The sequence below is a fragment of the Motacilla alba genome, chromosome 1 (assembly GCF_015832195.1).
Source record: "Motacilla alba alba isolate MOTALB_02 chromosome 1, Motacilla_alba_V1.0_pri, whole genome shotgun sequence".
Taxonomy (NCBI): Eukaryota; Metazoa; Chordata; class Aves; order Passeriformes; family Motacillidae; genus Motacilla; species Motacilla alba.
This window is the reverse complement of record NC_052016.1, coordinates 37443635-37471626: the sequence shown is the minus strand read 5'-3', so window position 1 is coordinate 37471626 and position 27992 is coordinate 37443635. Positions and strand designations below refer to the sequence as shown.

Sequence of the window (27992 nt, the reverse complement as noted above, 5' to 3'; positions counted from 1 at the left end):
AGGTGTCATTCCCCACCGTTCCTGGACAGCCAACAGCCTTTGTGACATTTCAGACTCCTGACCACTCCCCTGCCCGCCCACAGAGACACAGATCTCTTCCTTTCCACCTCTCCTCTTTCCACACCTCTGAGTGTCTGTGCTGTCACCAGGGGCAGGTGGCTGGAAGACGGGGGCCTTCCACTATGGATTTCCACCGGTTTCTTGTGGCCACACTGCTGCCTGTGGGTAAGTGGTCTTACCAACCTCCTGAGCAGCTGCACTGGAGCAGTGGCTGCATCCTCAGCTCTGCTCCCCATTGCTGGCACTACACCTTCTCAAGTGTTCCAGGGCGAGGTCAGGCAATGAACCAGGAAAACATTTCCACCATCTACTGAATCAGAAAACTCTGTCAGATGGAAAATTTGTTTTTTCCTGCCCCATTTTAGTACTTCACTTGAGAGTATCAAAGTCATTGCTTCTCAAAACAGATTTACTGTTGCATTTGAAGTTGTTTTGTTTAGGGTTGTTTCATACTATATACCTTTTTTCAGAGAAGCAAGTCACTGTCCCATAGCTTTCTGTTATCTGGTTGTCATCCCATGGCATACTTGAAAGATGTGTATTTTTATCCTCTTCAATGCATTTCACTTCCCACCTTTCATCCTTTATCTTTCCAGGCTGGGCCCTTCAACAATCACCAGATACAGTTGTCCGGGTGGGAGACACCGTCACTCTGGAATGTTCTGCATCAGGGAAAACTTTCGTAAACATGTACTGGTACAAGGTACCCATGGAGAAGAATGCCAGCATGCAGTTAGTTGTATATTCAGTGGAAGGCGGCAAAGCAGACATTGAGAAGGAATTCCAAAATCGCTTCCAGAGTAATGGGACTAAGAACAACCATTTGTCTGTGAAGATACAGCATGCCCTACTCAATGACACAGGCACATATTTCTGTGCTGAACAAGAATCCACAGTGAGTCAAAGGCTGGTGCAGCACAGCACAAACCTTGCCAGGTAAACAGGGATCTGCCACCAGCATGCACTGAGCCCAGTGTTTGACAGAACTCCATTTTCTTCACTTCCCCACCAGCTCTTCAGGATAAAAAAACAGTATGAGTGTCTGTCTGTCCACCCATCTCACCATCTGTCTGACTTTACCTTGGTCTTGAGCTGCTTTTCTGTTTTTCCCCCATTTCTGAATCACCTTCTGATGCTCGTTTCTTCTTGTCCTCACTGTCTCACCTCAATCTCTGCCATTCACAGACTGCTTCTGACTTTCCTTCTTTCCTATCTTTCTGTCTGTCCCCTTGACCATTCCTCGCTGTACTCTCATACATGCCCCCTTCCAATTTCCTCTTCCCTTCCTAATCAATCTCTCCTTCCTTGCAATCTGTTATATGAACTCATGGCTTGGGAAGCAGGATGTGGAATAGTTCAACCAGTGCTTTCCCTCTCCACCAGCTGGAAAGAAAAAGCCCACTGTTCCTTGATCCCGCTGTTCTTCAAGGACAGGACGCTGCGGTGCACAAGGGACCACAGGTTACACCTCTACCCTGTGACCTAAGCACTCTGATGTTTGAGATTTGTCCCTGCCCACAGCAGGACACTGCCCAGGTTAGACACAGAACTTCCCTGGTTATCAGGACAAGGACTAGGAGGAAGAAGTCCGAGTGGTGTTTTCAGCAGGGGTTGTTGGTGTTTCCAAGCATCTTGTCTGGCCCATCCTCTACATCTCCTGCTCCTTGCTGAAAGACATGAGGGCTGACCTGACTTGCTTATTCCTCGTTACCTCCAGTTTAAAGCAGAGCACAAAGGCCCAGGGGAATACTCACCTAAAGTTTCATAATCTATCAAGAACAGAAGCTGGAGATTCCTTGCTGGAGTGTGAAGCACAGGCGTGATCAGGGGAGCTGCAGCTCATGCCATAGCTGTGGGGATATGGAGATGCTGTCTGGTGCTCAAGTCCTTGTGGTTAAAGCCGAGTGATCTGCTGGGTGTTACAGGCACTCCCTCACTAGCCCCTTGCCCTGGTGGGATGGGAAAAAGAGTAGAACGGACAGGTTGAGATCCAAACAGAGCAATCATAGGAGTAAAAGAGAAGAAAGAGAGAAATAAAGCTCAAGTGAATCCATGGGACATAGAATATTATCTTTCAGCACCCACTGACCTGGTGCCCAGCCCATCCCTGAGCAGGGACAGGCAGCAGCTGACCACCTCCCCTCAGTTTCCATGCGGAGTATCAGGCTGAATGGGAGCAAAAATCCTTTTGGCCACTTGGGGTCAGCTCTCTCAGAAATGCTCCCTTCCAGCTGCTTGTGCAGCTGCTCTCTGGCAGAGCAGGAGACACTGTCAAGTCCTGGATTTGGGGTAAGCAGTGCATTACTACAACTGAAACTCTGTTATCACCATTATTCTCATAGTGAATTCAGAACACAGCACTGTGCCACAGTCTCCACTGGTTGATCCTGTCTCCTGCTTTGCACTTGCATACAGTTCTCCTCAGGACTTCCACTGAAATTTCTCCTTCAGTGAAACACTGAATTGGGTGACACCCCATGACAAGCCTTCCACTTTCCAGCGTTATGAGACACAAGTTCCACCAGGGATCCTCACCCATTTCCACTTGTTTCTCCTTCCCTATTCTCAGGCAGAGCTCTAGGCACAGGAAGGAGAAGGATGAGGGAATTGTTCTCCCAGCAGACCTCGTCAGAATGGGCTGTCACTCCTTCCCTTTGTGCCTTTTACCCCTTGACACTGTGCCAGATGTTGTTCATCCCTGTGCTCATCGGCTTCCCCAGCTATGCCATGCAGATTTTGTCCCATGCAGCAGAGGACACGTGGGTTTTCTTCAGAGCAGAAACACCTGAGGGTGCAGTGGAGACGCTGCAGTGGCCTGGGTCTCCTCAGCCTGTGAGCAGAGCAGCACAGAGGTGTCCCTGGCAGAGCAGGAGTGAATGCAATTGCACTGTACCGCTGCTTTCTAGACCCCAGTGCTCTCACTGCCTGAATCCCAGGGACAGCCTCCACGCCCCACTGAAGGACAAGCTCAGTCCTGCCAGGAAAGCAAATCTCCTTGTAGACCCCAATTCTCAGGGCAGAGAGGGGCAATGACACAGATGCTCTCTGTCCCTCATCAATCCCTGAATTTGCCAAATGAAGCGTGTTTCTGAAGCCCAACCTCCAGAAACCCTTGTGCCACAGGCAGCACCAGTCTCAGACACCCTGCACGCCCCTGCTAGGTCTCAGGTCCCCGGGAGAAGCCCTCCCTGAGGGTACTTAGCCTATTTCCTGTCACCAAGGACAGGTCACCCTGATCTCAATCCCCAGCTTGTCATCCTCAGGGTTGTCCCTCTGGGCCACAGTTGATCCTGTCTGTCTTTCCATGCCAGGGCATTGACTGTCCCTTAGCTCCCCACAGGTTCCTTACCTTCCTCTCCTACCGCTCTCACTGCAACGCCCATGAGAGCCCTCACAGGTCTGAGTGCTTGGGCTGCTGTGGTGTCTTTCGCGGTCCTGCCTCCCTCTGACAGATGGAATTTGCTGTGTTTCCATGACTGCATTGAGAAGAAGAGCTGTCACACAGCTGTGTGGGATGTGGGGTGGCCAGGCAGGGACTGAGGCAGCCATGTCTGGCCAGCTGGGAAGACAGGGAGAGTGTATGGGAAAATTCAAGGGACCTCTATGTGGCTTTTATCCCTCATTCCACTATCTCCCAAGGACATCAGAAGCAGGGGGGGAGCAGCTAGGAGTCCTCTGCCTTGCACACACTCACACTCCCCTGCAAGCTCAGCACAGCCTGGTCCTTCCAACCCCCACCCTTCCCTCCACGCCTCCCCACTCCCAGCTTGCCCCTTCCACCTGCTGCATCTCTGCAGGGTTTCTGCTTTCCTGCAGAAACACAGTTTGTGCTAACACATAGTTTGTGTCATTGCCCAGGGTTCCCAGCCAGCCAATGCCTTCTCTCATTTCTTGGCCAGCCCCACCCCGAGATGTCTCACCCTCACTCACTGCTCCCTCTGCACATTCCTTTGGGCAGCTACAAGAGGCAGGTTGCTGAGAGGGCAGGGGCTTTCCGCCCATGGTTCCCTGCTGTTTCTTTGTGGCCATGCTGGCCCCTCTGGGTAAGTGAACTCAGCGCAGCCCTGAGCACCTCCCCTGATCCCGCTGCTGCTCTCCCAGCTGTGTAGCCAGTTCCTGGCAGAGCTTTATTCTGCAGAGCTTTCTGCATTGAGGATAAGCAGTGAAAGTGGTGGGCAGGAATCCCTGAAATCTTCTGCAATGGCCGTCTATCTGTCATTCTTTGTGCAGCCATAGATGGTTCGTGGTTTTGGAGTCAAACAGCCCAGAAATGCATCTTGTCTGTTGTGGAGAGATTGGAAATTCACCTGCTGATCTGAAAAGCTGTCCCATGCCTTGAACTGTTTCCCTGGCTGCCCTATTTCATCTCACCCTTTCCCTACCAACGCACAGTGCCTAGATCAAATTTTTCCCATTTTTTCCTCTTCCTCACTGACTCTACTTTTCCTTTCCAGTATTAGCCCTGGAACAGTCTCCAGATATGGTGATAAAAGAAGGCCAGTCTGTGAATCTGGAATGTTCCAAGAAGAAATCCTCCAACAGAGCTATGTACTGGTACATGCTGCCTTCAGAGAAGAATTCCAGTCTGACCCAGGTGGTTTATGCATACGAAGGTGTTAATGCAGTGGTGGAGAAGGGTTTTGAGAGCCATTTCAAGAGCAGCAATATAAAAGGAGACAGTATCACCCTCTCAATAGAGCATGCCTTTCTCAATGACTCTGGCACATACTACTGTGCTGAGAGTGAACACAGTGGTGAGACTGCTGAGGCAGCTGAGCACAAAACTGTCCTTGCAGAAGCAGGACCTGCTTTCCACCTTGTGGGTGCTGCACGAGGCAGGGTGATCACTTCTCACTCATGAGCTGCTCTGCTTCCTACCCTTGCCTTGCTCCTCTTCTCAGATGCTGACAGTTTATTTGTCCATCAATTTCTCCTTGATACTCCAGGCCTCCTTCAGCATTTAACTCTTACTTGCACGACACTTCCTTCTGTCCGCCCTTCTTCACTTTTGTGTCTCCCTTCCCTTCCCCACCTTCTTCTTTCTGTCTTCAATTGGCACTTTACTGATTTCCTCTTACTTAACTCCATTCAGCTCTGCTCATACTTCTCAATGTCAAACAGAACAATGCTTGTGTGGGAAGTTCTTGGTGCACCTGCAGATAGAGGCAAGGCCTGGCAGGTGTGGAGCTAGCCAGTACCATGGAGGAGCTGCCGACATGCTCCTCTGTCACAGCACCTTGTCTGTGGTTGTTCTGTGGCCAAGGAATATGAACAGCAGAGCACAAGCCTGTGCTTACTCAGGGAAAGTGTTAAGTGGATCCCTAACTCCTCCATGCAGAGTGGTGTCTGGGGCAGGATCCACCTGCCTTCCACACCTGATCCACATAGAGTTTATCTTCAGCACACATAGTATAAAAATTTCAGGTGAGGTTAGCAAGCAAAGCAGATAACAGAAATTTCCAACAGGTTACAGTGTTCTATACATCCGTGACTCAGATGAAGGGCAGAGAGTCTCCTTACCAAGTTCCCTGATTACAGCAAGTTAGGAGGAGTTTCCCATACCCAGAGGGCAGTGCATCCCTTCAGAGGGACGTTGACAGGTTGGAGGGATGGGCAGAGAGGAACCTTCTGGAATTCAGCAAAGGCAGATGCAGGGTCCTGCACCTGGGGAGGAATTACCCCATGCAGCGGCATAGGGAAGCACTGACCATCTGGGAAGCAGCTCTTCAGAGAAGGACCTGGGATACAGGAAGCTTTCCATGAGCCAGCAATGTGTCCATGCGTCCATGATGTCCTGGTGTCCTGAGATGCATTAGGAATGCATTGCTGGGATGCACTGCCAGCAGGGCAATGGAGGTGAGGCTCCACTCAGCCCTGGTGAGGCGCTTCTGGACAGCTCTTTCCCGTTCTGGCCTCCTTGCTGCAAAAGAGACATGAAGCTCCTGGAGGATGTCCAGGAGAGGGGATTGAAGATGATAAGCAGAGTGGAGCACTTCTTTAGAGAACAAAAGCTGAGGGAGCTGGGCCTGTTCTGCCTTGACAAGAAACAACTAAGTGGCCACCTTTTCAATGTCTACAGGGATCTGAAGGGATGGTTCCAAGAGGTGGATCCTGGTTCTTCACTGTGATGCCAAGCACTAGGACAAGTGGGAAAGGGGAGAAAATGATGCACTGCAAGCTTCACCTGAATCTGTGATAAGAGCTTTGCACTGTGTAAGACAGTGCACTGGAGCAGATTGCCCAAAGAAGTTGTGGGGCCTCTCTCTCTGGAGATTTCCAGAACCATCTGGATACAATTGTGTGCTATGTGCTCAGGGATGACTCTGCTTGAGTAGCAAAGTTGGAGCAGTGACCCCCTGAGGTCCCTTCTCAGCTGAGCCATCCTGTGATTCTGTCTGCATAACACACACCCATGCACAGCACAGGCCTGCACAGGGCACTCCAGGTGGTTCCCACCCTGCAGATTCCCATGATGACATCCAAGCTTCTCAGGACCTAAACACAGGGCCCCACATAGCAGCCATGCCTCTTCAACATCACTAATTCCTCCAATACTGGGTCTACAGCAAGGCTCCCCATGTGCTGCCCTGCCCTCTGCTCATTCCAGGGAATTGGAGCCCCTTTGCATGGACACATCAGGCACAACCACCTCTCTGCTTGAGTGCTGCTAGTGGAGGCAGGATTTAGGGTTTCTTCAGAGTAGCCCAATCGCTTTGCTTTTTTCTCCCACTCCTTTACAGGTATCGAGGGTCTTCCCTGAATTTTCTCTAGGCAGCTTGGGGAAATGAATGCAATGGGACACACTCAGATCTGCAACAGAGGATTTGGGAGTAGCTGGTGGCCACTGCTGCTCTCCTCTGCTGACAGGACACAGGGGAACATCTTCACTGCAAAGCCCTTCAGAGCCCTGAGCAGTGGGATCACTTAATGCCCTGTATGGGCCAGCCTCACACTGCTGTGCACACAGCCCAGCACGGATGTGCAGAGTCTCTGTCAGACCTCTGTAGCTAAACTCAGGGCACACAAACTGCGAGTGTCTCTTCCTGCCTACAGGGATTTCCCACTGCCTTGGGCAGGTGAACAAGGTTGTGTGCAGAGCAGAGGACATGGTTTTCTGATGCTTTGTCCATTTGTGTGCTGGTGCTCTCTTGCAGAGTGCTGCAATAAAGAGGCAAGGATTGTATCCCTTCTTCTCTGGCATGGAGAAGGTCAGTGTGTAGCTGCACATCCTGGGGGGCACACCCTTCTCCTCAGAAATTTCTCAGAAGGGAAATGTCTCCCAAAGGATAATCCGGGTTCAGAAGTAAAGGCAGCCTGTTCTCTCCTTGAGATCCCCATCTGGAGTTAGAGAAGAACAGCTACAGAACTATTCTCTGCCAGGCTCCAGAGACACCAGTTCTGCTGGTCGGCACCTTCTCCCACACCAGGACAACACGTCACGCCTGACTGGGAGAAGCAGAGATTCCACATTGCACCTTGCAGGGTTGGGACTGTGTGAGTGTGAGGGAGGCTAAGGAGGAGACAAACAGAGGGACACAGACACAAACATGCATTCCTGAGGTCTCCTTGTCTTCCCATCAATTTCTGCCATTTTGTGCATTCCTGTGCACACTTGCAGGCTGCCACACAGCCCCAGTCTGCTCCTTGACAGCTCTGAACAATGCCACCTACTGAAGTCCCACCTACTCTTGCACACCCATGCTCACACAGAGCAGGAAGCCAGAGGAGCAGAGTACAAGCAGCTCATGACTGCCTGCAGGTGTCATTCCCCACCGTTCCTGGACAGCCAACAGCTTTTGTGACATTTCATACTCCTGCCCACTCCCCTGCCCACCCACAGAGAGACCCACCCTCTCCACCTCTCCTCTTTCCACACCTCTGAGTGTCTGTGCTGTCACCAGGGGCAGGTGGCTGGAAGAAGGGGGCCTTCCTCCATGGATTTCCACAGTTTCCTTGTGGCCATGCTGCTGCCTGTGGGTAAGTGGGCTTTCCTCCTTGAGCAGCTGCAATGGTGCTGCTGATGCATCCTCAGATGCGCTACCCATTGCTGGCACTGCCCCTTCCCCAAGGCTTCCAGGGCAGGTGTGGGCAATGAAACAGGAAAACTTTTCCACCATCTATTGAATTAGAAAACTCTTCAAAGCTACAAATTTGTTTTTTCCTGCCCCATTTTAATACTTCACTTGAGAGTACCAAAGTCATTGCTTCTCAAAACAGATTTACTCTTGCATTTGAAGTTGTTTTGTTTGGAGATTTTTGATCCTATGTGTCTTTTTACGAGAAGCAGGGCACTGTCCCATAGCTTTCTGATATCCAGGTGGCATTTCATCCCACACAATACTTCAAGGCTTTTTTTTTTCCTCTTCAATTCTTTTCACTTCCCAACTTTCATCTTCTGTCTTTCTAGGCTGGGCCCTTCAGCAATCACCAGATACAGTTGTGCGGGTGGGAGACACCATCACTCTGGAATGTTCTGGATTGGGGAATGCAGTTAAGACCATGTACTGGTACAAGTTACCCATGGAGAAGAATGCCAGCATGCAGTTGGTTGTATATTCAGTGGAAAGCCGCAAAGCAGACATTGAGAAGGAATTCCAAAATCGCTTCCAGAGTAATGGGACTAAGAACAACCATTTATCTGTGAAGATACAGCATGCCCTACTCAATGACACAGGCACATATTTCTGTGCTGAACAAGATCCACAGTGAGTCAAAGGCTGGTGCAACTTAGCACAAACCTTGCCAGGTAAACAGGGATCTGCCACCAGCATACACTGGGCCCTGTGTTTGACAGAACCCCATTTTGTTACTTGCCCTCCACTTCTTCAGAAAAAAACATGGTGTATGTCTTTCAATCTGTCTGTCTTTTGCATGGTCCCTAGCTGCTTTTCTGTTCTTTCCCAGCTCATAAACCCATTTTATCTCTAGCTTCTTGTTCTCACTGTCTCCTATCATTTCTCTGGCATTCACAGACTGCTTCTCACTTTCCTCCTTCCATGTCTTTCTTTCTGTCCCCCTGTCCTTTCCTTTCTGCCCTGTTACACCCAATCTTTTCCTATTCCCTCTTCCATTCCCCATCCATCTCTCCTTTATTCTGTCTGCTATGTCAACTCATGGTTTGAGAACCAGGATGTGGAATAGCTCATACAGCCCTTTCCTCCTCCATAAGGTGGATATACAAGGCCCACTGGTTGTTGGCCCTACTGGTCTGAAAGGGAATGGGCACTCAGCTGTGCAGCTGGGACCCCATGTTACACCACTACCCTGTGGCCTGAGCACTCCAATGTTTATGATGTAATCCAGTCTTCACAGTATCCTGGGACTGTAGGCAAAGAGCCCCAGGCAGCGGCAGGTACTCATGGCTACCATCACTCCTTGAGCCTTTCTTTCAGCCCTCCTGCTACTTTCATTTCCTGTCTTCCTTTTAGTGTCCATTCTTTCATAGATTTTTGCCTTTTTATCTTCCTTTCTTCCTTCCTTCCTTCTCTAATGCTTTCTTCTTTGCCTTCCTCCCTTTCTGGCTTGTGTTTCTACTTCCCTCCCAGCTATAAGTCCTTTCTTCCTGCAGCTTTTCTGTCTTCCTTCCTCACTTCCATCCTCCCTCTCCTGACCTTTTCTTCTTGGGATTTGGGACGCCATGGCCATTTTCTGGGACTCTGCAAGCACAAAACATGACATCCCAATCAGCCTCCTGGCAAGGACCAACTCTTCAACATGGCAGATCGAAATACTCGACTGCAATGGCCTGCCTTTTGCTGACCTCCTGGCCCTCACCACCCTCACCCTCTTCCATTCCTCAGGCAGTGATATCAGCAGGCTCAAAAAAAGGATGACATGCTGCAACTGCTAAAGTTACAAGAGGAAGGGGGACAGGCAATGTTTGAGGATGAATTTCAGAATCACTTCAAGAGTTGTTGAAATACGGACTATTACTTTTCCTGTTTAAAAAGAAGAGAAATTATGTTCTGCTTCAGAAACAAGAGCATGTAACTGAAAGAATCCTGATGATGAGTCTGCAAAGTGTTCCAAGACTCTGTCAACTGAGAGGCACTATAAATATTTTCTCTTGACTGATGTACACTGCCACTGTGCTCCATATAACAGCCTTTGTAGGTTTCCAGAGAAACAGTGCACAAAGTAGAGGTGCCTGAAAGTCTTTATTAATTTCTCATAAATTTTTCTTTGTCCAGACCCAATAGAACAGAAATGATGATGAAAAAATACAGGTCACACGAAACAAGCATCTTAGTTGGAGGCGATGGTGGACCGGATCCAGGAGACGTAGTTGCAAACCTTGGTGTAAACTCCGGGATAGCCCCGCTGGGCACATCCATAACCCCAGGAGACAATGCCCTGGAGCTGTCCATTGCAGACCACGGGACCGCCGGAATCTCCCTGTGCACACAAAGGGTACGGATATTCAGCAAATGGCATCTGCCTAAGCAATGAGCCAGAGAGATCCCCGAGATCGCTGACCCTGGAGGAAGCCCTGCCGGGCATACTCCACACAGAAGTTCTACAAAGGCTGTTCCTGATTCACACTCTCCACCTGATGCTACCATGCCTGACTTGAGCTCCAAGGGCACCACAGCTAAGGATGAGTCAGCTGCCTGTTTTTGTGGGATGCAGTACTTGGCAAACCTTCAGGATATGTGTGCCTGAAGCCTGTGCTGTCACTCAAAAAGTCAGATTTACCAGTGCAGTGAGTATAGCTGACTCTGTAATGTAAAAGCCTCTTCATCTGGGAAAAGGTGGGAGAGAAATGACTGGGAAAGGAGAGGCAGATGAGTTACCTGGCAGGAGTCTTTTCCTCCCTCCACGAATCCTACACACATCATGTTCTTGGTAATTTGCCCAGGGTAGGCATCAGAGCACTGCTCGGCGGAGAGGACTGGAGCCTTCAGGCACTGCAGCTGGTCCGGGTAGTTAGCTGCAAAGAATTAGGGAGAGATGGTTGATGGCGTTGCTGAATCCTTTTCAGAGCTTGGAGAAGATCTTAGCAGAAAAGCAAATGCTGGACACCCTGTTCTAGCAGCCATCCTGCTTCCTGTCAACAGTAAGCACAGCATGGGTCCCTGCTGTAGAGATGGAACAAATTCTACCCATGGGCCCACCATTCTACACTGCAGCCACCTTAACTTTTCTGGTACCTGGAAGTTCATCAATTGGCAAGGGAGGGGCCACTCTTGTGATACATACACTGGAAGACACCTGAGCCTCAGGAAAACCATCCTCTCTTCTGGCACAGGTTTAGATGTCATCAGTGGAATAGACCCCACACATCATGCACATCTCTGACCATGGGTGTGAGAGAACAGAGATCTCTGGTAGGAATTTGAGATCCGCAGTCCCAGACTTCACCCTTATTCTCAGAGAACTGACAACTCTGTTGACATTAACTGAACCCACTGTGCAGTCCCTACACTGACGCATCACTCAAAAAAGCTGTCGCACAGCACTTCCCTGTGTTCTAGCCTGTCCTGTTGGGGGTTAATGGCCAGGTCTTAGAGACTGTCCTGGGCCCCTGAGGCTCTGTACATTTCCCCAGAGTACTCACAGCCGCTGCTGAGAGTGTTGCCCCAGCCGGAGATCAGGCAGGTGGTGCCGACGGCCACGCAGCTGGTAGGCAGAGGGACGGTTTGGACAGCATTGCTGAGCTTGGCTGGGGTGGCCAGCTTGATGAGCATGATGTCATTGTCCAGGGTGTAGGAGCTGAAGCCAGAGTGGCGGATGACTTTAGCAGAGTTGATAAACTGCTGTGTGGATTCGGTGAGCTCCAGGTTGTGTTTCCCGAGCTGCACTTGGATGCGACTGGAAAAGAGAAGGCACCGTGTGTCCTTTACTGCTACGGGCAGGTTGAGAGAAACCTCCCTGTCACTGACTGCACTCGCTCCTACATCACTGCCACAGAAGCCTTCTGGGGCAGGGGATCTTGCTTGTCTGCAGGGAGCTCTGGAGATCCACACTGAGATCTTAACCCACTCCAAGCATGGGTGGTGAATTCCTGCGGGTTTGTAAATACATGACAGCAGTTGAATACAGAGCAGCACTAGATACAAATCTTCCAGGACAAGGCAAACGGCTCCAGCCAGACCTTGATCCTCTTCCTGTTCTCCAGGGAGAATGCCTTAGCAAGATTCATGCAAGTGATAAGAAATCACGGCCCTGACCTCTCTGCCTGATTATCCTATTGTTATTTCAGAAAATGCTCTGCCTTCACAGGAACATTTGCAGAAGTGGAAAACTCCTCAGGATTCCTCGGCCTGGCTTCCTGAATGATCCACCCATCCCTTGGCTGTCTCTGGCGAGAATGGAGGCACTTACATATTTCTATCTCATAGCCCAGAATTCCTGCTAGAAGTGAACTGGAAGACAGAAGTAGGTTATAGAAGGATGTAATTTTTCCACTCACGATTTGTAGCAGTGAGCAGCCGACAGGACCCACTGGCTGCTGATGAGGGAACCTCCACAGAAGTGATATCCAGAATTCAGGGACACCTGATAGGGCACAGAGTTCTTTGCACAGGTGTAGCCTCCCACAATCTTGTCATCATCATCTTCAGCAAAGGTGGGGAAGGCAACTGGGAGACAAAAAGTGCCGTGTGTCAACAGGTGGCCTAAGGTAACGTGGCCTGTAATCTGCCCTGTGACTGCCTGTCTGAAGCCCCTCACTTGTAGGCTCCCCTCCTATGGACGCTCAGGGCAGCGCTGGTGGGCAGGTCTGAGGCACATGCATTTGCTGCACCCTCAAAGAAGGGATCCGACTTACACTGGTGCCTCACGTATCTGCAACTAAAGTCCTGCTGGCTACTCCATGAGGGAGCACAGGGACACAGAAATGTTCTTGCTGGATTGCATCCCGGGTGTGTTTTTCCCTGAATCCCATCTACTGAAACAGTCAAGGGTTGACTGAAGGAAAAAGTAAAAACAAGTGTGCAGTGCTGTTTTCTTCGAGCACCCACCCAGGGTCCAAAATTTTGCAGTTGCTTTAGGACTTCCTGAGCCAGAACTATTCCCTGTGCACTCCTTAGTCCTGAAGGAGGAGGCAGCCTTTTCCTGAAGCTGTGGCCACCTCTCCATAGTTGGGTTGGGAACCCCTATAAAGGTGTTTATTCCCCAGCTTGGGGCACAAGACATTATGAGCAGACAGAAGATGGAAGTTGCAGGGCTCTGACTTGTGCAAGTCAAAACTGGACTTGGCTTTCCCACAATAGGCTACCTTGCAGTTGTGATTTAGAAAATCAGCTTCCTCTTAAATGGCAGAAATAGAAATAAAAGATATACTCACCAGCCACCCCAATAAAGGCGAGAAGCAGCAGGCACTTCATGGTCTTGATTCGATCTCAAGCCCAGACTGGCTGACTGGACGTGGGAGCCGCTAGAAATATGTTTTTGGTGATGGTCTTATCTCTAGTCCAAGGTTTTCTCCAGACAAAAAGTACACAGTGGAAAATTTGAAGATCCAAATGCGGGCATTAACAGGCATTGGTAGAATGTGCAAATGTCATACACGTTAATCATAAACCTCTGCTAAGATAGAGAGCTATTTTCATTATTCCGTAAGGTAGCCTTCAATCTAAAAATACCTTTTGGCTCTAGAAGATGTGTAGTTGTTTGTCTGTCTCATTCTTATACACAGCACCTGTATAACAGGAATAACAACTCTCAAACCTCTTTCAGATTCCTCTGTGCTGATGGTATCTTTCTCAAAAGTGCATGTTTTTACCCAAAGTTGCATATTTTAGGTAGCGGGCAGAGAGGTACATTGCATTTTTTTGGGAAAGAAACCCCCAAAAATTCTAGCAAACCCAGTGGTTAACTTTGTTCAGTTTATTTTAGCAAATTCCTTGTCTTGAATAATGTCTGTTTTTATCATATGCAATGCAGTGTTTTCCTAAATCAAATTCCTCCATTGTAATTTCAAAAGGGAGGATAGAAAAACGATCCTGTGCCCCCTACCTCTTCCCAAGTGAAATACTTCAAATGTGGGAATGCTCAGCATCTCCCTTTTCTAATTTCTCTCTGCTAACCTGTATTAAAATGTCTGCCTAAGTACCAAACCATGCTTTTTTTCATCTTTGGAATGTTCTACAGACTCATTTTTGCCACACAAGAATTTCAGTACAATGCTGATGTTTGTGAGGGTAATGTAGATGAGCAATAATGCTGTGAACACAAATAGTGAGATCTTCTGAAATCCCTCTCTGCAGGAGTGGGGATTTCTGTCATGAAACAAAGTTTACTAAAGCTTAATGCTTTGCTGAATAATCATGTTCATTCTCCAAGTAGCTGCCAACTTCATCATGTTAGCTTCTGAGAGACACGGGATTCTCTCCAGAGACATTAAAGAGAAGCCATATGTTTGGAGATGCTGGAATAGCTTGAGACACTAAATAGGAATACTCTTCCTCTCCATTTCTTGAGTAATTTTTGTGTGGGTTCTGGTGGACTGAGAGTGTCACTGTTCAGTGGGAAATTTTCCTTCATGTTGAAGTACAAGTCCAAGGCCAGGGCCTCCTCCAAGGAGGTGCATGAATTCTGCTGGCCTTTAAACTGGTATTAGTGCACAGCTTTCTTACAAGCATGTTCTAGCCTGTGAAAGAAAGAAGGATTAGAAGCTTCCTGTGGGAAAGGAAAATGTCTTAAGGATTAAGAGGGTCAAAAATTACTGAAGCTATCCAATCCCATCATAACTAAGTGGAGCAAGAAAAATTTCCAGTTTACTGTAGGGTTTCATTTAATCTGTGGATTTCTGGGGTTTTTTTGCCCAAAACATACCATTGGCATGGAAGCAGACCCATGTTTTAGAACAATATTTTCCCTATATATAGCTTCCCTATCCTGTAAGGTAACACTTAGGCTATGACTACTTCCCTTTTCTTCCTTTTATGGGGTTTTTCATTCAGTTTAATACCCACACAAATTTTAGGTGAACCAGCAAGTGAGCATTTGAATCAGGAAGTTTGACCATACCTGCCGTTGTCTTGGTACTTTTTTTTTTTGTTATTTATTTAATCATCTCTGATCTTCAAAATGTATTTTTAACAGCAGGAAGCACATTGTATAGGGCTGGCTGATAATCCCCCAGAAGAAAATTGCCGTGGCTACCAGAGCCTGGACTACCTCTTAGAATTCCAGCATGACGCCAGAAGTGGGGAACTGCCTTGGTATGGGGATTTACAGAGGCAGAACCTTTAGAATCGCTTGCTCTATGGTGCCAGACACAAGCCATGACCAGGACCAAGCAGAGGTGAAAGGAGGAGGCTCTCCATCTCTGAGGTTGCACGAGTAAGAGCCCACTCCAAGTAAAGAGACCAGAAACAAAGTGCCTTGGGCACACCTGTGCAAGGGCTTTTATACAGATACAACTCAGGGGGTGGATACAAACAGCTAACCAACAGGGAATCCTCAGGGGAGGAGTGAGCGGATTACATCAAGTATCTGGGGCCAAATGGGGTAGGAGGGTGGAGAGGATGGGTCACATGGACCAATGGGGCTTCGAAGAGTAGGGGAATTCCAAAAGGGTGCTGCAGTCAGGGACTGGCCCAAGGTTCAAGTGGCAGAGAAGGTTCGGGAACAAAAGGGGCTGGGTTGTCTTGACAGGCAGGGAAAGAGCTGGAACAATAGGCGGGGCATGGTATGAGGGACAGCTTTGAGGGAGGGTAAAACCCAGGGGTAAACCAACTCAGGGAGAGCATGCGGGTACAACAGAACAAATCACTTAACAAGGAATCAATAAAATAAATTCAAACTGCAACAGAACATTATCTCTCTGGTTCCCTAAGCTACTTGCTTAAATCAGCAAGAGGAGACTCCTGACCTGTTTCTAGGCTACTGCTAAAGCTCACAGCCAAAGGTCTGGATCATAGCTCCTGTGGCTCTTGTGTTTCTAAGTCTTTGATGGCAGCTATCTAGTGAACATACGTCACCCAAGCCCCTCTCATTCTCCAAACAGCCTCTCTGACACCACTTCTAGAGGCTCCCATAACGCCCAGAACTCCATGGTGTTCTGCTCGTGGAGCAAACTGATATCAAATGAAGGCAAATGGTGTTTCTGATGCATGATTCAGAGGTCATCCAGCAAGCAGTTTCAGAGCAGCCCTTCAGGTCTTCTCATGAGAACTGTGGAGGATGAACAGACCCCTTTGAATTACAGCTGAAATTAGAACACCCTCTGATGACCCTCCTTTCTTTCTTTCTTTAGGAGAAGAAATCCCTGTCTGAAACATAAATAACTCCTACTGCTCAGTGGTGCTGAACATACCACACACCGATTGAAAGGTTTTTTATAGTATCCTTCAAAGAATATACTCAAGGGTGTACATCCATTGCTGCAAACAAGTTTCTCATTTCATGCAGTGATGCTGCAGAAGAAAGCTGGTAGCTTCTGGAGGCACAGGAAGGGGGAGGGATGGTGACTAAAGGGTAGCTGTGTTAGATATTATCAATGGACAAGCAATGGCAGCTTGTTTTTCTGGAACTCCATGTTCCTAGTTCAAGTATTTTGGTCCGCTATATCATCACAAGACTCAGATAAAGGAAATATATTTTTCCAGGCTGATGCAAGATCCTGGGAAAGAGAAACCTGTTGAGACTATGGGCTGACAGAGGTAAAGCTTCCCATGAGCATAAAACATGAAGTTTCTGAGCTTAGTTGTTTTAACATCTCAGTCATGGGTTTGATCCCTGTATGAGCCATTCACTTACGAGTTGGACTTGATCCTGTGGGTCCTTTCCACCTCAGAATATTCTGTGATTCTGTGATCTCACAGAGCTTTGTGGTGGAGGAGCAATTGCTCCTCTCTTCCCAAGTGTCTTCTGCTAGTGAAGTGTTCCAGGACAGGTACACCTAGGACTTGGAACATCAACTCCTCAGTTGCTGGGGATTAGGAGAGTGTTTGGTGAAGGGCTGTGCATCTTCTAGACTTTGCATCTGAAATCCATATTCAGTGACAGGCTGCTGGCTTATGATGTTCCTGTGCAGAAGTATTCAAAGTGGGGTGCAAGATGATGCACTGAGATGTGAGGTGGAAGCATTAGAACTTTAGTGTTACACATATCTAATTATCAGCTACTAAATGTACATATACTGGGTGTATGTGTTTAAAAATACTTCCCTGATAGGTGTGTACAATGAAGAGTTTTTGGAGAACACTGTTCTCATACTGTCAAAAAATATCTCACACAGGGTTTCTTACATTTTGGTATAACATCCAGTGTCCAACAGTGTCCAATTCTGCAGAGCCTTCATGTCCTCTCTGATTTCTTCACTACCTTGCAGCCATTCTGGTTTTTGTTAAGTTTTGGGGTGGGGGGGGAGGGTGAAGAAGGAAAGTTATGACTTCTTTCAGACTGCCTGAGCTCAGGAACTGGGAAGGAATTCTGGATGACTGTGGCCAGAGGCACTGAGGGAATAAAAAAGTAAGAAAATAGAATGGTACTAGGTACTAAGAAGAAGGGTAGGAAAATCCTAAGAACAGGGGTCCCACATCGAGCCAGATATGGATATAAAGCCTCAGCCTTTAAGGTTGGAAACTGTGTCCCAGTAATTTTCAGCAAATGGCTGGACCAGGAAGGAAGGGCCTTGAAGGACATAGCAGAGGGGGACATCAGATTTGAAAGTATTTATTTAATCCCTCTCATCCAGCACATGATCTGCAAGAGAGCAGAAGAGCTGAAGAACCTTCCCTGGAGGATTTTTGTACCCCAAGCCTACTGGGCAATTTTAACATCTCCAAACCTAGAAGCTGACTCTTTGCTATAAAAATGTGGGATGGAGAGTTTGGGAAACAAAAAGGAAGGCAAGGAAGGACTGGGAAAATTGTAAAGATAGTGATGTGGAAAGTCAGGTAGTCTGAAAAACTTGGGAAGAAGTTTAGAGGTGGCAGCCAGCAAGGCTGGCACAGTGAAATAGAATGGATGAGGAAAAGGAACTTTCACCAAATAAGCAGACAAGCTGCTTCCATTAGAAATAGAATTTGACTGGACTGTTTGGGGGTGAGATCTGTAAAGGAGCAACATGGGTCTGACTAGGCAAGGGATAACAAGCTTGAGGAGGAAGGATTCCTCTAAGAATTGTCTGCAAAGACTTGGCCCTGGAGGACCTTCCTGTACTGGCGTAGACTACTGAAAGGGACTGGCCTGAGATGCCTTAAATCCTCTAAAACTACAGAGCCATCTGATGCTCACAGTCGCCACTGTCTTGGATGCAATTCTAGTCCAGACCTTAGGCACTAAGCCTACATGTAGGTCAGATAATGGGTTGCCAGTGCCTTTCTTGCTTTGCAACAGGCATTTTTCTCTAACATTTTGGACAGGGAAGACCACCTTTGCCTAATGCTCTGTTTCATGACATTAGTTTCCAAATCCAGCACAAACCCCTGCTAAGCCAGTACTTACTGTTCCCAGTGCATGTTAAACATTCTTTGGTAGGAATCTTTTCCTTATTCCTTGGTTCTCTTCCATGTGGGCAGTGTACCTCAGCTCTTTCCTCATTGTCTTAATTCTTCTGTGGTCTCTTTTACCCTTAGGGAGGAGATCTCACAGTTTTCTCCCAAGGCTCACTGTTAAGCTGGGCTGACTGAGGGGAAGGTGCCACAACTCCCACCCTCCTGGCCCAGCCGGCAGTAAGAATGTCTCCCCAGTATTTATACAGATAAATACCAAGCATACATATATGTATACCCAGCTGAACACATGGATCAACACAGATGTGCCCACAGAGCAGCACCAATGGCCTCATCTTTTTCCCCTTCTGGCTGGGGTTCACAGTGGGAAATAAGGGTTCTAGACAAGGGTTCAATAGTGGGAAATATATGTAGAAACATGGACAGTGTGCAAGCTTTTCACATGTTTCATTGCTGAGATATGGAGTTCAGTGGCTGTCACTGGATCCCAGTCACATGTGCCGGCCCTTGGACCGCTGTGTACCCAGGTGCTGCAGTCCAGTTGCCATCATGTCCACACACACACCTCTCACACAGCTCCCTCTCCAAAAAATGCCCATGACTCCCCTGCTTCCTCTTGTTGCCACCTCTCACTGTTCTTGCCATTAGGGACACACATCTGGAGCTCAGGTCACCTCACTTACTTGCCAGGTAGTCTGGCTTCACATTTGCTAGTGATCACACACTCGCACACCCTCCGTCTCCCCAGCTGCCAGCATGGGGTACACACGGCCCCTCTAGCCTGTGGCCCTGCTCCATCTCTGCTGCTTAAGTTCACCTAGTCTGCTCTCTCCAGCTGCTGGTGCCTGTGGTCTGACTCCAGTTCCTAGCCTGTAGATGTCCAGACACAAAACACATGCACAGAGAATAGACATTTCCTCCCTCAGGTAAATACTTTGAAATGGAACTTAGTGAGACAGGGCTTAGTAAGACTGAGCTAAGCCAGTACAAAGCATAGCCAGACAAGCACACTCACTAGCATCCCGTTTACCTGTGAATTTTATATGCCCATTTTATAACTGTATTCCTCCACTTTTCTGCATCTATTCTTCCCTAAGTACAGTAGTTCAGGGTCTTACTTGGGAAGATTGACCATACCTGCCTTTATCTGGGTACTTTTTTGTTTTCCCTTGTTTCATCTTTAATCTTAGAAGAAAACAGACTGAAAGAATTAGACATTTTTGAACTGAAAAATGAAAGGGCTGTCAATTTAGCTACTCTTCAAAAGGCAGTAACATATTAAGCAATTCCTGAGAGACACACTAGAGGTCCTGAGTTACATCTTCCAGTTGCTTCCTTCCTTTGGAGACTCTGCAATCATCTTTTGTTTCCTGAGACAGAAAAACTCATCTGAATAGACTCCATTGACATGATTTTTCGTTGTCTCAGCTTTCTTATACAGAACAATCTTAGAATTAATTCCCACAGCCTCCACTATCTGTTTAATTTCCCGTCAAGCCTCTGAAACAGTTTCTCCCTCCAGGATTTAAGGTCTGTTTACTACCGGGAATAAGGGTTTTTAATGGGTTTTGCATGACAGACAATAATCAAACTAAAAATCCTGTACTGTCTTCATGCAAAAGGCATGCATTTTGGGACATTGATCAAAGCAGCAGTGTCCTATGGAACTGTCTCAGCAGGGTCCATGGAAGTGTCTAAAAGTGTCCCATCCTAGCAGTAAGGTGAAAGGGCAAAATGTCAATAAAATAAAAATGAAGAACAAGTAAAATCAAAATAAACCTTCCATAAAAAGAAGAAAAGCTTGTGAGGAGTAAAAGCTAAAAATATGTGTCAAAGAATAATCAGTATTGAAACATAAAAGGATATGGAAGTATATTAAATTTGTTCAAATTTATTTGCTAATTGATGTACTGACTTTGAAAACAGCATAAAAATTCAAAGAAAAACGTAAAAGTTATAGAAGGTAATTAAAAAACCAAAAAGGTCCATATAATCTGCAATTCCTTGACAAGTCACTGAAACTGTAATACCTCCAGCACAGGGTTCAACCTTATGGCAGCATGGGTAAGGAATAATTTCTCCTGAGAAAACCCAATAACTGGCCAAACCCCTATTTCTGAGATGCAAAGTGTTCACAACACTGGAGATCATACAAAACTTTTATAGATCCTATAAAATGCATTTTCATTCCTGATTGGGAAGAAGCTATAGGTTCTCAGGCAATTTCTGTTAATTCCTTTAAAAAGAAGGATTTAAAAAGTAAGACAGGGAACATTCACTACCGAATTTTTGAGATTTCCACTGCTCTTAATCCTGGAGGATTCAGGAACGAAGCCTCAGGCTCTAAGAAAGTATAATATTGCCAGGATCATAGAAAGAACATGCCTTTTATATAAATGTCTAGAGGCCAAGGGAAGATATAAATCTCTCTAGAGCATCAGGCAAATATGGGAGAGGGTATAACAATAACATGTGCATAAAAAGAGAAAACCTCAGAAGTATCCCACGGTTTTTTGAAGCTGCAATATCAGGATTACTGAAGGTCATTGGAATTAATTATGTGTATTTCATTAAAAGTGCTAGGGAGAAAAGAAGCAGTTGCAATAATAAATTTGAATCTTATATATTCAGAAAAGAATGGATAATGGTATAGGTTGTATATATAGAAGTGTATAGAACAGAATAGAATATATTCTATATATAGAATAGGCTAACTAGGATGTATCTGGCAGGCTAGAAACAGAGTGTTCATGAAGTTTATGTTTAACTATGGCTTTTGTTTTGAGAAAAAAACACCTGGTGGAGATGGCTTGGTTTTGTAAAAGTGAAGTAGAGCTCCCAGGCAGATTAACCAGCAGGGAATATGCATCCCTAGCTGGAAAACTGAAGAAACTAAGATATGATTAAACACAACTTTTGTGCCTATGCTATCTTGATCTATCATCTTTGCTTCTGACTAACAAGATCCGAGTTGTGAAATGCCGTGCTCCAGATATTAAGAACAACTCTTCAGAATGAAACAGAACAGGTGTACTTTTGTTGGAAATCCTTCTGCAAAGACGGCCCAAGTTATAGCCACTGATGTAAATGGGTCAAAAAAAAAATTTACTAATCCAGTGATCCTAGGTTGCTGTCTGGCCTCCAACACCCAGACCCTCCAGCAACAAACTGGTCTGTGAGAAATTCCACATTTGTGTCAGCAGCTCAGAACACTGACTTGTGGAAAAGCTGAAGCAGACCTTGGAGCCACGTGAGTATTTAGCTTTGCTTTTACTGGCTCACCAAAGAAAGTATGAAAGCTGGACAGTCCCTTCTCTCTTCCCTGCTCAAACTTGACAGACAAATCAGGGCAAGGGGTGGGGCATCGGTCTCTTAACTCCTATCTCACAGTGAGCAGGGGCACACTGTCCTGGGAGAGCTGGAGGGCCATGCTGGCTGTTGTGCTTGCTCTTTTACCTGGTGAGAGACAACAGATCCATCTGCAGCAGGGCTCTCATCCAGGCTATGCAGGGCTACTGTTAGGTAGAGGACCCCTTTGGCCATCATCTGTACTCCTACTCCTCACTCTCTCTCGTTATCTCTCATTAATGCAGGTGTTGGTTTCACATTCTACATTGCTCAGTGGCCTGACCAGACCCTTCAGAGACCTGGAGGCTCTTTGACCATCTCCTGCTACCAGAATTATAGTAACCTTTCCTATATGTTCTGGTACCAGCAGCCTCCAAGAACTGGTTTGAAGTTAATAGTCAGTAGTACTTCTTGGAGGTATCACTCTTATGAGGATGGTTACTCTGAGGCCAAGTTTGAAGTAAACAGAGAGAGTAGTAATTACTCTCTGATGACAATCAAGAATGTGACACCCCAGGATGAAGCCACGTATTTCTGTGCTGCGAGCGGTCACACGGTGTAGCAACGGGGTTGAACACTTAAGATAAAATCCCCACCTTCTCTGAGTGAGAGATGGAGTCTTTGAAAAATGTGAGACAGTCAGGAGAGGGGAAGAGGAAGAGCAGAAAGAAGACTACATAGAGGTTGGGGCAATAGACCCAGGATGTTTTGAGTGGGAGAGAGATAGAGCTGTGCAGCAGCCTCTGTCTTTGAAGGCAAAGACCTTCAGAAATACAAACCCATAGATCAGCCTAGAGAACCGAGGCATGGCTGGTATGGTTAGATAAGGCAGCAGATATTTCTGATGATTAGTACTCCAGAAGCACAGTCATATCCCAGGGCACTAGTTCCCCACAGATACTCCCACAGCATCAGTAAAAGAATACAGAGCAGCCAGAGAATTCAAAGTTCTTCCCCATAGTCATGATCTACACAGAACTGAGATGGCCAATGAGAAACTGACTGGTGTGTGAGAAGAGCTCAGCCTCTGATTATGGACTTAGGAGGATGGGGCCTGTAACAGTGGGAGGAAAACATACCCAGGGGACCAGGCATACCTGCCATTGTGGAAGGAACAGTCCCTTGGCATCTTTACAAGCAACAGTGTGCAGTGTAGCATTTTATTCATCTGCTTCACACACTACTTAATTGCAGGATCCCTTTCTTCCCTGCCACAGGAATGCATACAGTTCTGAGCTGGACCCAGGCATCCCTTCAGGGCAAAACCTCATAGGCAGAGAAGAGAAACCACAAAGAGCTACTGTTACTTGTGAGAAACAGCTAGAGGCAGAAATTTCCTCCCATTGTGCCTCTGTCTCCATTGTTTGCAGAGCTGAACTTTTGATGAAACTAATTGCTCTTCTGTAATAGACCTGGAAAGCTGAGGGCAGGGTATTATTAGAGTTCCCTCACCTGCCATTGCCTGTCCATGCTCCTGCTTTTATTGCATAACCTAGGGCTTACTTACCTTTTCTCCAAAGCCAGGCAAACAGCCCATAAAAGACCAAAAGGTGTTTTTAAGAAAGTGTGGCTATACCCTGTGTATTTTGGGTTCTGATTTTAGGCTGTGGCCCTGACAGTCTGCATACCTACCACTGAGCATGAACCGACTGATTGTCTCATGTGCTCATGTGTAGGGCATGGCATATGAAGCACTTGGCTATCACAGGTAGCAAATGTACTGTGCTGCTCCATGATGTGACAAAGCTGGATATGGATATGCTGAAGTGACACACACTGTGTGATCACAGCAAGAAAAGGAGTGGGAGGTGATAAGAATAGCTGGTGAGAGCAAGAAGCCAGAATCAGCTGAGACATGTCCTGGAAAAGATCCTCACTCTCCACGTCACCAGCACTGCTGGAAGACTCCTGCAGTGCCAAGATGGATCACTCAGTTTCATGGCAGCATCCAAGTCTCCTGATCAAGCACACTACATAAACCTACCTGTGCTCTGAAAGAAAGTAAACTGTTCTGAGCGAGGGAAATCCAGATGTATGAGACCCATGGAGCCAATATTCTCCTGACTTCAACGACTGCTCAGCAGCAAACATAACACACCACTCACTGTTCTCAAAGAGTGCTCCTCTGCCCCTCAGAACACCCTCAGGGCCACGATCTCCTCCTTGTTCATGTCCGGCCTCAGACAAACAGCAGGGAAGCACTGGGAAAGTGTTGCCTCTCATATAGCAGAGACATACTGAATTCCTTTTTTCTTCAGCCTCTGATCTTTTTGCAGAGATCATCTCTGTAAAACATGTTCATGCTGATGCTGTCTGGAATGATTGAATTACTACTGCCGATCCAAATAATTCCTTGTGAAAGTTTCAGGAAAACTAGGTCATGATGGAATTATGAAGAAATATAAACACTATGGTGGAGAATTTGGGGTGATACTTTTTTAGTATTTTGTTGGGTTTTTTAATTCTGTTTTAGTAAGTTACCCATTCCTGAAAATCATGTTGCAGTCCTAGCTCAGACCTTTTTCATAAGCACTGCAAACCACCTTTTCAGCTTTGGTAATACAACAGAGGAAGGATCTTTTTTACTTCTCACCTCCAGAGCACTTTTAGTTTTGAGTGGCAAAAGCAATTTTTAGGCCTTGTGATAAGAAACTTATCAGTTACCTTCAACATACAGCAGTTTAATGAGATGGCTATTGAGTGCTGACAGCTGTGCAATTTCCAAGTGGCCATAGCAAAACACAGAGCTCTCTAGGTTCATTGCCATTGTGAATTCTGTGGTTACAGTTCCCTCTTCTGGCTCTAAAGGACATTTTCCTCACATCAGTACTTCTTTGGCCAGCCTGAATTGCATCTGCACAAAAAGCCACTATTCTAAGAAGTTTCTCATGAAACACTGACTCTCCTTATCTCATTGCTTGCCCTCAAATTTGTTCAGATCATTAACCAGATTCCTCCTTCAACTGTCTTATCTTTTTAGTGCACAGATAGGCCATTAAAAAGAAAAATGGAGAAAAAGAGAAAAAAGAGAGATAGAACCCCAGAAGCATGCCAATTGTTTGCAAGATGCAATATCAGGATTGCTGAAGGTCATTGGAATTAATTATGTGTATTTCTATAAAAGTACCAGGGAGAAAAGAAGCAGTTGCAATAATAATTTTGAATCTTATATATTCAGAGTGTTCATGAAGTTTATGTTTAACTATAGCTTTTGTTTTGAGAAAAAAATGGCCGGCGGCGATGGCTTGGTTTTGTAAAAGAGAAGTAGAGCTCCCAGGCAGATTAACCAGCAGGGAATATGCATCCCTAGCTGGAAAACTGAAGAAACTAAGATATGATTAAACACAACTTTTGTGCCTATGCTATCTTGATCTATCATCTTTGCTTCTGATTAACAAGATCCGAGTTGTGAAATGCCGTGCTCCAGATATTAAGAACAACTCTTCAGAATGAAACAGAACAGGTGTACTTTTGTTGGAAATCCTTCTGCAAAGACGGCCCAAGTTATAGCCACTGATGTAAATGGGTCCAAAAAATAATTTACTAATCCAGTGATCCTAGGTTGCTGTCTGGCCTCCAACACCCAGACCTTCTGAATCATGGAATGGCAGCTCAGCATTCAGCCAGCAACAAACTGGTCTGTGAGAAATTCCACATTTGTGTCAGCAGCTCAGAACACTGACTTGTGGAAAAGCTGAAGCAGACCTTGGAGCCACGTGAGTATTTAGCTTTGCTTTTACTGGCTCACCAAAGAAAGTATGAAAGCTGGACAGTCCCTTCTCTCTTCCCTGCTCAAACTTGACAGACAAATCAGGGCAAGGGGTGGGGCATCGGTCTCTTAACTCCTGTCTCACAGTGAGCAGGGGCACACTGTCCTGGGAGAGCTGGAGGGCCATGCTGGCTGTTGTGCTTGCTCTTTTACCTGGTGAGAGACAACAGATCCATCTGCAGCAGGGCTCTCATCCAGGCTATGCAGGGCTACTGTTAGGTAGAGGACCCCTTTGGCCATCATCTGTACTCCTACTCCTCACTCTCTCTCGTTATCTCTCATTAATGCAGGTGTTGGGATTGGAGCCTACATTGCTCAGTGGCCTGACAAGACCGTTCAGAGACCTGGAGGCTCTTTGACCATCTCCTGCTACCAGAATTACAGTAACTTTGCCTATATGTACTGGTACCAGCAGCCTCCAAGAACTGGTTTGAAGTTAATAGTCAGTAGTAGTACATGGAGTCATAATTCTTATGAGGATGGTTACTCTGAGGCCAAGTTTGAAGTATACAGAGAGAATACTGATTACTCTCTGATGACAATTAAGAATGTGACACCCCAGGATGAAGCCACGTATTTCTGTGCTGCGAGTGATCGCACGGTATAGCGACGAGGTTGAACACTAAGATAAAATCCCCACCTTCTCTGAGATGGAGTCTTTGAAAAATGTGAGACAGTCAGGAGAGGGGAGGAGGAAAAGCAGAAAGAAGACTACATAGAAGTTGTGGCAATAGACCCAGGATGTTTTGAATTGGAGAGAAACAGAGCAGTTCAGCAGCCTCTGTCTTTGAAGCCAAATTATTAATCAGATCCCTCCTTTCACCATCATATCTTTTCAGTGCACGGATATTCCCCGAAGAAGAGCTGTTGCTTAACTTTATGGGATTGTGGTCAAAAGCATTGGATATTTATGAAAAGCATCCTAGTGTCTCTAAAACAAATCTGTAAAGCTCAGGGAGTCTCTGTAGCATGGCCTCCTTCCTTGCACCTGCTTATTCTGTAAACTCCAAAGAATGCCAAATAAGTATGACTAATGCAATCTCTAGTTTCCTGTGAAATTCTCCCACCAAAAGAATATAATTGTTAGAAAATACTGTTTCTTAACGCATTTGTGTTTTTCCTTGTCTGAAGTCTTAGCCAGCATAGCCTCCAAAGCTCAAAAAGCCTCCTATGAAAGACTTGGAAATTAAAATCAAGGATCTCCTTCCCCTTTGTTCTGTCACTCACATTTATTTGAAGTCATGGCCTGCAAGTCCTTTTCTTTTGACAGATTACAAAGGAATATTAAGGTACAACAAGACTGGTCTCTGCTGGCATGTCTTGGAAATTGGCTTTTGAACATGACCTGAGGAGCTGCTAGCACCACATACTCCATCAAAACTAATAGAGAGGTGACTTCCTTCTTTTTAAATGAAAGACACCTCATGGAAGAGAGTCTGTAAGTAACAGTAAGGACACTAATGGAGCTCTAGACTGGAGATGCAGATGGAATAATCTTAAATGAATTTTAGTCCAATGGATTAAGACCTTGAATAAATAGTATTAAGATCACAGACATACTAAGACCCATGCAGGAAAATAATATTCCACTATTAGTTTTATTATTTAGGCAGTGACAGCCAAAAAAAATCACAAATGTATGTTTGGGAAGAATTCAATATATACAGACAAAAGTTCTGTATAAACAGACATAATTAGTGACTTAAGTACTCCGTTCACTGTTGTAGAAGAGAGAACAACCCAGAACCATGCTGACACGACCAGCCCGATACCTCGTGTTCTGTAGTCCTGTCTCTTGGTGCTTCATGTTACACCTTAGCCTACGTTTCTCATTCCCTTCTGCAGGACACTAACATCTCTTCCCAGATAAACAGGCTGTATCAGAAATTATGGCTTCTTCTCTGATATCTGAAAATAATAGAAAAAAAAAATTGAGATTTTCCCAGTAGAATGACCTTGTTTTGAAGGATTTTGTCCTGTGATTTACAGTCTATTTTTCACATCCAGACAGACTCAAAGGAAGCCATGAAAGAGTACTATGAAAAACAGGTTTACTACAGGTGTTTGGTCAGGTTGGTAACTACGTGTGGAAACTTTGTGGGACGAGACTGTGTCCCTTACATATAAGGGAGGGAGATAAATGTAGCCAGTTGCCTCTCCCCAACAATTCGTATCCCTTCAGACAGTCTGCAAAATGAAGGCTTGCTCTTACTTCTAGATGAAGCCTTTTCATAGGCAGAGTCACAAGCCCTGGGTGGATGCTCTCAAGCAACACCAAGCTACAAAGACCAACACCAGCCCGTAGGAAGCAAATTACTCTCATTGCAAATCAAAAATTGAAAACTGAGAGCTTGAGGTTTGCTTGTCATCCTGGGGCAGAAGAGACAAAGAGTAGAAAGGAAAGCAGC

General features: G+C 46.3%; 1 protein-coding gene, 1 long non-coding RNA gene and 1 gene segment (V, D, J or C); 1 reads left to right on the top strand and 2 right to left on the bottom strand.

The window, feature by feature from the left end:
• Positions 1-259: 259 nt before the first annotated feature.
• LOC119695199 lies at positions 260-4120 on the bottom strand. 5 transcript variants are annotated; one of them, XR_005255113.1, is made up of 4 exons: positions 3841-3865; positions 2150-3536; positions 1815-2009; positions 260-722 (listed from the first exon to the last, which is right to left on the bottom strand). It is a non-coding gene; the product is annotated as an uncharacterized LOC119695199 (long non-coding RNA). The 5 variants fall into 5 exon arrangements; XR_005255108.1 differs by lacking the exon at positions 3841-3865 and adding an exon at positions 3981-4120 and having other exon boundaries at positions 1815-3536; XR_005255092.1 differs by having other exon boundaries at positions 1815-3536.
• Positions 3956-27992, top strand: part of LOC119712872 — a 33550-nt gene continuing 9513 nt past the window's right edge. Inside the window, 2 exon segments of the C gene segment in view lie at positions 3956-4103; positions 4515-4806. Of these exon segments, the coding sequence occupies positions 4061-4103; positions 4515-4806 (335 nt within the window).
• On the bottom strand, positions 10199-13506 carry LOC119694944 (trypsin I-P1-like). The gene is made up of 5 exons (XM_038122680.1): positions 13349-13506; positions 12473-12641; positions 11618-11871; positions 10854-10990; positions 10199-10455 (listed from the first exon to the last, which is right to left on the bottom strand). Exons 1-5 carry the CDS (start codon positions 13386-13388, stop codon positions 10306-10308), a joined length of 750 nt encoding a protein of 249 aa, XP_037978608.1. The 5' UTR covers positions 13389-13506; the 3' UTR covers positions 10199-10305.